The sequence below is a fragment of the Choloepus didactylus genome, chromosome 5, assembly GCF_015220235.1.
Source record: "Choloepus didactylus isolate mChoDid1 chromosome 5, mChoDid1.pri, whole genome shotgun sequence".
Classification (NCBI taxonomy): domain Eukaryota; kingdom Metazoa; phylum Chordata; class Mammalia; order Pilosa; family Megalonychidae; genus Choloepus; species Choloepus didactylus.
The window spans coordinates 27,908,861-27,922,951 of record NC_051311.1 but is presented as its reverse complement, the minus strand read 5'-3'; the positions used below and the strand labels follow the sequence as shown (position 1 = coordinate 27,922,951).

The window sequence follows — 14,091 nt, the reverse complement described above, 5'->3', positions numbered from 1 at the left end:
AGTAAAAAAGAACACTGGGTACCTTTGTCTGTTTGTTTCCTTCCCCTACTTTTCTACACATCCATCCATAAACTAGACAAAGTGGTGTTTGGTCCTTATGGCTTTCCCAATCCCATTGTCACCCCTCATAAGCTACATTTTTATACAACTGTCTTCGAGATTCATGGGTTCTGGGTTGTAGTTTGATAGTTTCAGGTATCCACCACCAGCTACCCCAATTCTTTAGAACCTAAAAAGGGTTGTCTAAAGTGTGCATAAGAGTGCCCACCAGAGTGACCTCTCGGCTCCTTTTGGAATCTCTCTGCCACTGAAGCTTATTTCATTTCCTTTCACATCCCCCTTTTGGTCAAGAAGATGTTCTCCGTCCCACGGTGCCAGGTCTACATTCCTCCCTGGGAGTCATATTCCACGTTGCCAGGGAGATTCACTTCCCTGGGTGTCTGATCCCACGTAGGGGGGAGGGCAGTGATTTCACCTTTCAAGTTGGCTTAGCCAGAGAGAGAGGGCCACATCTGAGCAACAAAGAGGCATTCAGGAGGAGATTCTTAGGCACAAATACAGGGAGGCCTAGCCTCTCCTTTGCAGCAACCGTCTTCCCAAGGGTAAAACTTATGGTAGAGGGCTCAACCCATCAAACCACCAGTCCCCTATGTCTGTGGTCATGTTAGCAACCATGGAGGTGGGGTAGGCGAATACCCCTGCATTCTCCACAGGCTCCTCAAGGGGGCACTACATCTTTTTTTTTTTTTTTTTTTTTTTTCCCTTGTTTGTCTTTTTTCATTTTTTTTTTTTTTCTTTTTTTTTTTTTTTTTTAACTTTCCCTTCTTTTTTCAAATCACCTGTATGAAAAAAAAGTTAAAAAGAAAACAAACATACAATAAAAGAGCATTTCAAAGAGACCATAGCAAGGGAGTAAGAAAAAGACAACTAACCTAAGATAACTGCTTAACTTCCAACATGTTCCTACTTTACCCCAAGAAAGTTACATAATATAGCAACATTTCAGTGAACTTGTTCCTACTACAACCATCAGAAATTAACAGACCATAGTCATTTCTGGGCATCCCCAGAACGTTAAATAGCTTATCTGTTCTTCCTGGATTATTGTTCCCCCTTCCTTAATTGCTCTCTACTGCTAGTTCCCCTACATTCTACATTATAAACCATTTGTTTTACATTTTTCAAAGTTCACATTAGTGGTAGCATATAATATTTCTCTTTTTGTGCCTGGCTTATTTCGCTCAGCATTATGTCTTCAAGGTTCATCCATGTTGTCATATGTTTCACCAGACCGTTCCTTCTTACTGCTGCGTAGTATTCCATCGTGTGTATATACCACATTTTATTTATCCACTCATCTGTTGAAGGACATTTGGGTTGTTTCCATCTCTTGGCAATTGTGAATAATGCTGCTATGAACATTGGCGTGCAGATATCTGTTCGTGTCACTGCTTTCCGATCTTCCGGGTATATACCGAGGAGTGCAATCGCTGGATCGAATGGTAGCTCTATATCTAGTTTTCTAAGGAACTGCCAGACTGACTTCCAGAGTGGCTGAACCATTATACAGTCCCACCAACAATGAATAAGAGTTCCAATTTCTCCACATCCCCTCCAGCATTTGTAGTTTCCTGTTTGTTTAATGGCAGCCATTCTAACCGGTGTTAGATGGTATCTCATTGTGGTCTTAATTTGCATCTCTCTAATAGCTAGTGAAGCTGAACATTTTTTCATGTGTTTCTTGGTCATTTGTATTTCCTCTTCAGAGAACTGTCTTTTCATATCTTTTGCCCATTTTATAATTGGGCTGTCTGTACTATTGTCATTGAGTTGTAGGATTTCTTTGTATATGCAAGATATCAGTCTTTTATCAGATACATGGTTTCCAAAAATTTTTTCCCATTGAGTTGGCTGCCTCTTTACCTTTTTGAGAAATTCCTTTGAGGTGCAGAAACTTCTAAGCTTGAGGAGTTCCCATTTATCTATTTTCTCTTTTGTTGCTTGTGCTTTGGGTGTAAAGTCTAGGAAGTGGCCTCCTAATACAAGGTCTTGAAGATGTTTTCCTACATTATCTTCTAGGAGTTTTATGGTACTTTCTTTTATATTGAGATCTTTGGTCCATTTTGAGTTAATTTTTGTGTAGGGGGTGAGGTAGGGGTCCTCTTTCATTCTTTTGGATATGGATATCCAGCTCTCCCAGCCCCATTTGTTGAAAAGACCATTATGGCTCAGTTCGGTGACTTTGGGGGCCTTATCAAAGATCAGTCGGCCATAGATCTGAGGGTCTATCTCTGAATTCTCAATTCGATTCCATTGATCTATATGTCTATCTTTGTGCCAGTACCATGCTGTCTTGGCAACTGTGGCTTTATAATAAGCTTCAAAGTCAGGGAGTGTAAGTCCTCCCACTTCGTTTTTCTTTTTTAGAGTGTCTTTAGCAATTCGAGGCATCTTCCCTTTCCAAATAAATTTGATAACTAGCTTTTCCAAGTCTGCAAAGTAGGTTGTTGGAATTTTGATTGGGATTGCATTGAATCTGTAGATGAGTTTGGGTAGAATTGACATCTTAATGACATTTAGCCTTCCTATCCATGAACATGGAATATTTTTCCATCTTTTAAGGTCCCCTTCTATTTCTTTTAGTAGAGTTATGTAGTTTTCTTTGTATAGGTCTTTTACATCTTTGGTTAAGTTGATTCCTAGGTACTTGATTTTTTTAGTTGCTATTGAAAATGGTATCTTTTTCTTGAGTGTCTCTTCAGTTTGTTCATTTCTAGCATATAGAAACATTACTGACTTATGTGCATTAATCTTGTATCCCGCTACTTTGCTAAATTTGTTTATTAGCTCTAGTAGGTGTATCGTTGATTTCTCAGGGTTTTCTAGATATAAGATCATATCATCTGCAAACAATGACAGTTTTACTTCTTCTTTTCCAATTTGGATGCCTTTTATTTCTTTGTCTTGCCGGATTGCCCTGGGTAGCACTTCCAGCACAATGTTGAATAACAGTGGTGACAGCGGGCATCCTTGTCTTGTTCCTGATCTTAGAGGGAAGGCTTTCAGTCTCTCACCATTGAGTACTATGCTGGCTGTGGGTTTTTCATATATGCTCTTTATCATGTTGAGGAAGTTTCCTTCAATTCCTACCTTTTGAAGTGTTTTTATCAAAAAGGGATGTTGGATTTTGTCAAATGCTTTTTCAGCATCTATTGAGATGATCAATTGATTTTTCCCTTTCGAGTTTTTAATGTGTTGTAATACATTGATTGTTTTTCTGATGTTGAACCATCCTTGCATGCCTGGAATGAACCCCACTTGGTCATGGTGTATGATTTTTTTAATGTGTCTTTGGATTCGATTTGCAAGTATTTTGTTGAGGATTTTTGCATCTATATTCATTAGGGAGATTGGCCGGTAGTTTTCCTTTTTTGTAGCATCTTTGCCTGGTTTTGGTATTAGATTGATGTTAGCTTCATAAAATGAGTTAGGTAGTGTTCCATTTTCTTCAATGTTTTGAAAGAGTTTGAGTAAGATTGGTGTCAGTTCTTTCTGGAAAGTTTGGTAGAATTCCCCTGTGAAGCCATCTGGCCCTGGGCATTTATTTGTGGGAAGATTTTTGATGACTGATTGGATCTCTTTGCTTGTGATGGGTTGGTTGAGGTCTTCTATTTCTTCTCTGGTCAGTCTAGGTTGTTCATATGTTTCCAGGAAATTGTCCATTTCTTCTACATTATCCAGTTTGTTGCCATACAGTTGTTCATAATATCCTCTTATAATTTTTTTAATTTCTTCAGGATCTGCAGTTATGTCACCTTTTTCATTCATTATTTTGTTTATATGGGTCTTCTCTCTTTTTGATTTTGTCAGTCTAGCTAGGGGCTTGTCAATCTTGTTGATCTTCTCAAAGAACCAACTTTTGGTGATATTTATCCTTTCTATTGTTTTTTTGTTCTCTATGTCATTTATTTCTGCTTTAATCCTTGTTATTTCTTTTCTTCTACTTGGTTTAGGATTGGTTTGCTGTTCATTTTCTAGCTTCTTCAGTTGATCCATTAGTTCTTTGATTTTGGCTCTTTCTTCCTTTTTAATATATGCGTTTAGTGCTATAAATTTCCCCCTTAGCACTGCTTTTGCTGCATCCCATAGGTTTTGGTATGTTGTGATCTCATTTTCATTCGTCTCTATATATTTAGCAATTTCTCTTGCTATTTCTTCTTTAACCCACTGATTGTTTAGGAGTGTGTTGTTTAACCTCCAGGTATTTGTGAATTTTCTAAGTCTCTGATGGTTATTGACTTCTAATTGTATTCCATTGTGGTCAGAGAATGTGCTTTGAATAATTTCAATCTTTTTAAATTTATTGAGGCTTGTTTTATGTCCCAGCATATGATCTATTCTGGAGAAAGTTCCGTGAGCACTAGAAAAGTATGTGTATCCTGGTGATTTGGGATGTAATGTCCTGTAGATGTCTGTTAAATCTAATTCATTTATCAGATTGTTTAGGTTTTCAATTTCCTTATTGGTCTTCTGTCTGGTTGATCTATCTATAGGAGAGAGTGATGTGTTGAAGTCTCCCACAATTATTGTGGAAACATCAATTGCTTCCTTTAGTTTTGCCAATGTTTCTCTCATGTATTTTGTGGCACCTTGATTGGGTGCATAGACATTTACGATTGTTATTTCTTCTTGCTGAATTGCCCCTTTTATTAGTATGTAGTGGCCTTCTTTGTCTCTCAAAACATCCCTGCATTTGAAGTCTATTTTATCTGAGATTAATATTGCTACACCTGCTTTCTTTTGGCTGTAGCTTGCATGAAATATTTTTTTCCATCCTTTCACTTTCAATTTCTTTGTGTCCCTGTGTCTAAGATGAGTCTCTTGTATGCAACATATTGATGGTTCATTTTTTTTGATCCATTCTGCGAATCTATATCTTTTAATTGGGGAGTTTAATCCATTTACATTCAACGTTAAAACCGTGAAGGCATTTCTTGAATCGGCCATCTTATCCTTTGGATTATGTTTGCCATATTTTTCCCTCTCTCTATTAATATCCTTTATTGTACCCATACCGAATCTCTTTAGTACTGAACCTTTCTCCAAGTCTCTCTGTCCTGTCTTTGTTTCTCTGTCTGTAGGGCTCCCTTTAGTATCTCCAGTAGGGCAGGTCTCTTGTTAGCAAATTCTCTCAGCATTTCTTTGTCTGTGAAAAATTTAAGCTCTCCCTCAAATTTGAAGGAGAGCTTTGCTGGATAAAGTATTCTTGGCTGGAAATTCCTCTCTCTCAGAATTTTAAATATATCGTGCCATTGCCTTCTCGCCTCCATGGTGGCTGCTGAGTAGTCACTACTTAGTCTTATGCTGTTTCCTTTGTATGTGGTGAATTGCTTTTCTCTTGCTGCTTTCAGAACTTGCTCCTTCTCTTCTATGTTTGACAGTGTGATCAGTATATGTCTCGGAGTGGGTTTTTTTGGATTTATTCTATTTGGAGTTCGCTGAGCATTTATGATTTGTGTATTTATGTTGTTTAGAAGATTTGGGAAGTTTTCCCCAACAATTTCTTTGAATACTCTTCCTAGACCTTTACCCTTTTCTTCCCCTTCTGGGACACCAATGAGTCTTATATTCGGACGCTTCATATTATCTATCATATCCCTGAGGTCCATTTCGAGTTTTTCAATTTTTTTCCCCATTCTTTCTTTTATGCTTTCATTTTCCATTCTGTCATCTTCCAGGTCACTGATTCGTTGTTCAACTTCCTCTAGTCTTGTACTATGAGTGTCCAGAATCTTTTTAATTTGGTCAACAGTTTCTTTAATTTCCATAAGATCATCCATTTTTTTATTTAGTCTTGCAATGTCTTCTTTATGCTCTTCTAGGGTCTTCTTGATTTCCTTCATATCCCGTACTAGGGTCTCATTGTTCATCTTTAGTTCTTTGAGTAGCTGCTCTAGGTGTGTCTCTTCTGGTCTTTTGATTTGGGTGCTTGGGCTTGGGTTATCCATATCGTCTGGTTTTTTCATATGCTTTATAATTTTCTGTTGTTTTTGGCCTCGTGGCATTTGCTGTCCTTGATAGGGTTCTTTTAGGGTTTGTAGACCAGTTGAAGTCCTTATCTCTAATTTATCAGATCTACAGCTTCGTGGAGTACACTTTCTCTAACTAACCAGCAGGTGGCGTCCACGAGCCACCTGTTCTCCACAGGCCAGATCTCCCCTGCTTAGCCTTTTTGGTGAGTGGGGGAGTGAGTCTTGTGGGGCCCAATTGGTGTCCCAAGCTTGCGTGTGTAGTTGGTGTTGCCTGCCCTGTATGTGGGGCGTGTTTCTGGGCAGTCGGGGAGGGGGGGGTGGCCCTAACAATCAAATCTCCCTGATGATCCTAGAGTTTTAAAGCTACTGCAATAGTCTAATCCTTCAGTTCAGTCCTGCCACAGTTTGTCTCTGCCACTGACCCACAAGTCTTTGGTATTGGCGTATGGCTCCTGAGACTTGCAAGTGGGCCCCTCTTCCAGGCTGTGCACCCCGGGTCCTCTGTTGAGGGATGACTGTGCTATGTCACAGGTGAGTGCCGTCCCCCCAGGGCAGTTCTGGGCTGCTGGGCTGTGTTGGGAGGCTCCCAGTCTGCTCAAATGATGGCTGAATGGGGCTCTGTTAATTCACACTGCTCCCCCTTCCCAGCTCTGGGACATTCAGCTGAGGTTGCAGGGAAGGCTAATGTCCACGCCCAGTTTTGTGGTGTGTGCCTGTTATTTGAAGCACTTCCGTCACACTGGGTTGTCTGGGGCAGCTCTGGGCTATGGGGCTGGCGATGGGCAGGAGTGTTTCCTGTCCACCAGGATGGTGGCTGTGAGCGGACACCCCCCTTTTCTTGGGAAGTTGTGTTGTTTAGTGAATTTTCTCAGCCACTGGATTATTGCCTTTTGTCTCAGAGCTCTCTTATTTCTGCTCTTGACTTGACGTGCCCAAATTTCAATTCTTTGAAGCTTTCTGTATTGAGCTTCTTAGAGTAATTGTTTTAGAAAAAGCAAAAAGGATTTAAAAAAAAAAAAAAAAAAAAAAAAAAAAACGGCCCTCCTCAGAGATCTAATGGGTTATTGAAATGCTAATAGACAAAGCAACCAGGGCCATTAAGGAAAGGTGCCCTGGGCAGAGAGATCAGCCTTGGTCGGGATTTGCATATGCGCCTCAAGGCCTGATCTCCGCCCTTCCCCTTTCTGTGTTCACCAGAACTCCAAAAATCCTCTGCTTTTACTTTGGACCTTCTCGTGTTGTTTTCCTTCTATGCCCGTCTCCTCTCTGCTGGGCTGGCTGCTCTCAGAGTCTCTGGTGTCTGGCCTCAGTCTATCTATGGTTGGAGTTTGAATCAGTAGAATGAGTTTCCGATGAGAGCAGCCACTGCAATTCTCCCTTCTCCTTCCTGGAGCTGACAGCCCCTCCTCCCCCGGGACTGAGCCTGGCAGGGAGGGGCGCGGGTCCCCTGGCCGCAAAAACTTACAGATTTCGCTGATCTCAGCAGTTCCACGTTTTCATGAGTGTTGTATGAAGTATGCCCAAAGACAGATTGCTCTGTGGTGTCCAGTCCACGCAGTTCCTGGCTTTTTACCTACTTTCCTGGAGGAGTAACTAAAACATACAGCTCACCAGTCTGCCATCTTGCCCCGCCTCGGCATTTTCTTTCTAAACTTCTCTCTTTGTGTGAGCTCTCTTAAAGGACTCCAGTAAAGGATTAAGACTGATCTTGAATTGGGTGGGTCACAACTCCAGGGAAACAACCTAATCAAAAGGTTCCACTCAAACAGGTCTGCCCCCACAAGATTGGATTAAAAGAACATTGGCTTTTCTGGGGTACATAATAAGTTCAAACCAGCACAGGGGATGACAAACAATAAATATAACAAGGATGGAAACCTGAACACTCTAACGTTACGATGTCTAGAGGAAAAGGAAAAATCAGCAAAGGTGGTTGAAAAGGAACAACCTGTGAGGCTGGGGGAAACCAAGTAAATGTCGTGTCTTAGAAATCTAGTCAAGAAAACTGTATCAAGGAGAAATGTTGAAAATAGTTGATAGGTCAAAATTCTGTGGGGAAAACAAAGGTCTACTATAGTGTCAAGAAGAGTAGAGTCTAAAAAAGGCGTGTACTTGAAAAGCTATGTTATCTGGTAATAGCTAGGTGACGTGATAAAAATATGATCCTTTCAGCCAAGACATATTAGTTCATAAAGTCAAAGGAAATTGCTTTTAATGAAAATTCCAAGCATGCATATATTATAATTTTATTTTGTATTGACCTCAGGTGCATTGAGTTGGAATAATCAAAACTTTTGGTTTGTGATACATTTTCATCTTTGGTCCATGCATAACCAGCTCTTATTTATTTAATTAGTTATTTTAGCAACATATTAAATAACACAAATTCACCACCCAGTCAAAAGCTGTGACCTTGACAATAACCTACATGTAACCATAGGTTTCCTACCACTCACCTCCATACCACTTCCCGACATATATTATTCAATTTAATCTTTGTCTTGTTTCCAATTTATTTTAAAGGACACGCAGCACAAAATTGCTTCGGCTTATTGATTTAGATTTTTCATTCACATTCTCTCTCTTGGATCTACCACCAGTAAATGAATATGACATGTATATCAGAAACTTTGGGAAAAAAAATACCAAGCAGGTTAGTGCAAGATTTATTAAATAAGCAACAAATGCAAGTGAAGTGTAATAAATTAAATTTGTGCCTAAATGTACCTTGTTCCAGAATATTAGAGCTTGGGAATGGTCTGTGAAGGATATAGATTTATGGAAAAAAGGCTATCCCTTCATTCTATGGTACTCATTAATCTGAAGAGATTATTGAAATGGGAAATCTAAAGATACTCCAAAAGCATTTAGAAACATCAATGAATGACCTATATGTAATGGGCTAGAGATGGTGGGGCTACATTCCTTACCTTCGATTACAACTTTATGTAAAATTGGATGTTTTATTTAAAGTCAAACAGAATGTCAAGTCTGGATTAGTTTCTCTGGGTTCCTGGTGAGGATGTAGCAGTTGTACCCATCTAAATGAAATCCTTACAGTGCAAGATTCTCAAAATACTTTATACACAGTAATTGCTTTTGTTATCTTCCAGAGCTCTCCATAATCTGGACCCACCTTAACATCTAATTGAATCTTGTTCACTTCTCCAACTCCTTTCTCCCAATGGTCTCTAAATGTGCCAGGCTATTCTGTTATGTTGCTTAGCCCCACCCCCTTCTATCTATTTACAGATCCATTCCCCAAAGTCCAAGACCCAGTCTCTTTGTGAATCGCTCCTAATGATTTACATTGAATTCTATCTCTTATTCCATAATTGCCAAAACCATCCCATACAGTTTTGTACTTCACTATAATGTTTCCAGTCATTAATTAATTACGTGATAGTCCTATTTCCCAACAAAATCATACATTTTTTGAAGTCAGGGATCATGTCTTACATTTTTATTCTGTCTTAACATGACATATTGCGTGCAGTCAATAAATAATACTCTTTTAATAGGAGGAAAGTGACAGCATGAAACTCAAGAAGCTGACAATTTTAATCCTAGCTTTGCAACTGACTCACTCCGTGACCTTGAAATATTATCTAACCTCTTTGCTTGTCTTCCTCATCTCAAAGCTGTTAGTAACAAAGTTGTCTTAATTTACTTAAGAATATACCTTTTGAAATAAAAAATATAATTTTGTTTTGGTTTTGCAGAGCAAGTAGGATCTAAGAGAATAGGCTATCTGAAAACACTTTTAAAAATTAGGGCCTATGTCTATTAAATGTTTAAGAGAAAAGCAGCCTTTACCTGGTTATTATTTATGCTCTGATACTTATTTCTGGCACAAGCAAGAAGACTGTCATCATTAACTTGAACATTTAAAATTTGTCTTATTTTTGGTAATAAGAAATTGCTCAGAATTTAAGATGTAATGTTAATTCTAGCATACTTTTGGTTTTAAGGCATATGTTCAGTATAATGAAGATAATATTGAAAGAGACATTCAGACTGAAGAAATAGATACAAGGGAAGTATGGACCCAACATCCAGGGGAAAGCACTGTTGTATCTGGAGGTAAATATCTTTTTTGCTTTTGAATGTCTTTACATTAATTTTTGTTCTGTTTTTACTTATTACCTTTATGGTTCTTTCTCATATATCTTTGTCTAGGTTATGATTGCTTGTATATGCTTAGCTAGTGTGGTTTTTAGTATATGGAAATAATTTTCTTTTAAAGGAACTAACACTGCTTCCATTATTTATAATCAATTTAAATTTAACTTGGAAAAATTTAAATTTTCTAGAACACCATGACACTGGTAAATTGATGACTATAAAGGTACATATTTATGTATGTATATGTATATGTACATGTTTATGTATGTATATATGTATATATACATGTGTGTATGCATATACATATACAAGCACATTTTTAAAAAATTATAAGCCAGACACACCAATATATACTGGTTGCTCCTTCTCTCTCTTTCTCTCTCTCTCATTTTCTCTATTTTTATTTTCCTTTTGTATCTTTCATAAATAATAATTGTTTAGTTGTAACTATTTTCTGTGACTATAACTTTAGGTTTGTTCTTAAGGGCACGATAAATGAACTTGAATATAATTTTATGTCAATGAAAAGAAAATATCCAGAGAATGATTTTATCTTAACATAGAACTTAACCCTATAATTCTGTGACTACATATTTATTAAAGGCTTGTTTTAAATGGTTGTTCGAAAACAGCCATCACGTTCAGTGTCTATTTAAGATCTGCTGTTGAATATTTAAAATAAAATACCAGGCCCTCCAGTTTTCCACAGACTTTATGTACACATGGCCCCAATGGCTTGCATCCTTGCTGCCAGAGCCCTCTTTCTGCATGCTTGGAGGCCACACAGCTGTCTGCACCTGCCTCAGCTTTCTTCTGGGTCACCTTGATGTTCCTTTGCAGGCTTTAGCAGAGCTGTGTGACTGGAGGGTCCAAGGGACAGGGCTAATACTAGAAAGGTTGAACTGCAGAATGGATTAGTCAGCTTTTGAGGCCTGGTCTGGGTCTCTGACCATGATTCATAACACTTTTTTTTTCCTAAACAGAGAGGGCCAAGCTTCCATGTTTCAATCACTTTACAAACGGACTTTTGGTACAGTCTGTTTTTAACTTAGGGGCAGTCTGTTCTCATTAACTATAGAATTTCCATATTTTAAGTACAGCTTCCAAATATATTTCATGACTATAGATTGAAGATTCCTAGAATACATAGTATTCTGCTGGGTGCATTTACTTATATATTAAATACTTTAGTAGTTGATTGTTTTTCATGACGAATTGTCCCGATAGGACAGGGAATTATATTACTCCCTTTCCTCAGGTAAACCTCACTTTAAGAAAATAATATGCCTAATCTTAAGATTTATATAGAGGCTAAATTAGATTCATTTCACTGTTTTCCTTAATGCATTTAAATAGGATTCACTTTACAGACTTTATATAAAACAAGATGCAATTAATTTTGAAAAAAAATTACTATTGGATCTAGAGAATAAAATTTAAAGTTTTTTGACTTTTTCTTCTAATGCTCTTAACGTTCATTTATAACACGTCTTTGAATTTGAAGATGTGTAATGCCATGACTATTTTAGAGTCTGCTCTATCAATTTTTATAACCCACTTTTCTTTTTAGGTGGTGAAAATAGAGATATCTCTGATGCTACAGTTATACCAAAGATTGATACACCAAGGCTATCTAACTTTCTTCGGGCTGCTTGTCAGGTATATTCTATGTTATATGTTCTATTCTACGATAAGTGCTTAAAGTTCATTATACATAGAAATAGAGGAGCTACCAAAATCTTGTAGCTTTTGTAGGATTAAATAAGCCAGAATCAATTATTCATTTTCAGGTTATTATTTTCTTATAAACCATTACTAGTACATTCATTAAGTCTTTGTGTGCAAAGTTACACCAGATAAATGTATATCAATAAAAGTGCTATGTATTTGGACTCTCTACCTTAATATTAACTCCTTACATTTTAGAATAAATATAGACTAATACACAGACATATTAAGTTGGCAAGGCCAGTATATATACATCTAGGGCACTTGAAATTAATAAGCTCATGATTATTTACACTGATATAGGGTTTTTAAAAATAATTACAAAAGTAAGGGGAGCAGTGTAGTGAACCCCCATGTACTCTTTACCAGCTTCAGCTTCAATAATTATCACCTCATGGCCAATTTTGTTTCATGTGAACCCACACCAAACATGCACTCACCCCACCACCCCCTTTATTATTTTGAAATAAATCCTAATCATCATATCATTATCATTTCCTTCACAAATATTTCACAAGAATCTGTAAAAGAAACCCCTCAAAATTAGTGATAATCTCTTAGTATCATTAAATATGAAGGCAGTGTTTAAATTTCCTGTTGTCTCATAGGCTTTTCTTTAAAGTGCAGGCTCAGAATTTAAACACAAAGCATCAGTAAATATAGTAGAACATTGTTAAGTCATGATATATGGGTTTGGATTATGCCTGTTTCTCAGAATCTAATCTGGACATGCAGTGGTTACTGACACAGATACATTTTCTCCAAGTGCCAGTCTTAGGTAGGGATTTTGTGGTTTATGAAATTAGATTTTCATGTGCTTCCACATAACTTTTAATTTTTATCAGGTTCTGTTTTAGGGAGAATTCAGGAGGAGCTAGGAAGAGAGGATAGTTGGGTTCAGGATGGAGTGAAAAGGAAAGATGGGAGATATAGGAAGGAGAGGAAAGAGTTGTAGTGAGACTGGACAAAGGCCTTGCTGGGACTAGGGTACCTGAGCCTTGTATGCCCATTCTTTTCTTACAATAAATCCTATCAGTTTTCCATTAAACAGTTCTCCTAAGTTAACCATTTCTTATCCATTACCACTGTCACCATCCTAAAAATAACAGGTGTTAACAGGAGCATAAAGTGATTTTCTTGTCACTCTTGATATTTATATAGCCCGGTGAGAAAAACAGAGGTGGTATGTGCGTGATGCTTCCTTGTAGTTCCTTCCTTACTTAAGAAGAGTTGGATATTCAGCCTTTTTTCCTCCTCTGTGATTTTTAGCAAAGCATTTATTATAAGAAAACAATATCCAACGCTAAATAGTGGCCTTCCCATGGAGTTTAGTTTAATGGAACTTTACCTATCAGCTTTTACTATTATGCCGAAAGAACAAATAGTTTTCCTTTCATTACTCATTATAATGTCTTGGAGCTAAGCAGCTATTTACAGAAATGGATAAGATGAAAAAGGTAATTTTTTTTTTAAGAAAAGATAACTTTTGGAAATTTTTAATTAAAGAATAATCTCTTATCTTTGAAAGGTGGTTGCTGTTTTGCTTGAAGAGGATCGTTTGGCAGCTGAACCCAATTGGAATCTCAGGGCTCAAGACAATACGTACTTTTTTAGTGACAGTTCCTCTCAGTTGAACACTAGAGTGCCATTTCTTCAAAGTAAGAGACCTTCCTTGAATGTGTTTTTAAATCTACCTACTAAACTGTTATGTTAAAATAATGATCTTTAATATTATATTCTATATTAATGAAATGGGATTTATATAGTATATGAAATAGAGAGATCCAGTTCTCACAGAACTTAAAGTGAATGTTTGGCTTTTTTCCCTTAAATATGCATGTTAAAATTATGATTTACGACTTTTCTTAAGACAATTAGAAGAGGTTTGTATAGTAAATGAAATGAGTGAGAGTATCAAATGAATGGAAACTAAGATTTGTATTCTCTATTTGTTTTTAATTCTATTTTTTAAGTCCAGTTATTCAGTTTCTTTTGACTTCTTGGAATAGAATAAAGGATCAGTGGGAGTGGTATGAGAGAGTGTTTAGGTGAAAGTTTTATTATTAATAAAGGTATAGGTTGAGTAACAAGTTCAAAATTTAACGTAGATTTACTTAGTTAGATTTTTACATTATTCCATTGTTATAGAACATATAATGCTAAACTGAAATGAAGCAGCTGATACCAAAATAAAGCATAATTTCAT

General features: G+C 37.2%; 1 protein-coding gene across 4 annotated transcripts in view; it reads left to right on the top strand.

Moving 5' to 3' along the window:
- The window catches only part of DYNC2I1 (dynein 2 intermediate chain 1), a 117,565-nt gene that overhangs the window by 66,844 nt on the left and 36,630 nt on the right, over positions 1 to 14,091 (top strand). For all 4 annotated transcript variants that reach the window (XR_005216909.1, XR_005216908.1, XM_037835708.1 and 1 more), the window contains exons 12-15: positions 8,556 to 8,685; positions 10,004 to 10,115; positions 11,728 to 11,816; positions 13,414 to 13,543. Coding sequence is in view for 2 of the 4 variants with exons in the window: in XM_037835708.1 (XP_037691636.1) it covers positions 8,556 to 8,685; positions 10,004 to 10,115; positions 11,728 to 11,816; positions 13,414 to 13,543 (461 nt within the window). In the remaining 2 variants the exon portion in view is untranslated. The remainder of the gene's footprint in view (positions 1 to 8,555; positions 8,686 to 10,003; positions 10,116 to 11,727; positions 11,817 to 13,413; positions 13,544 to 14,091) is intronic.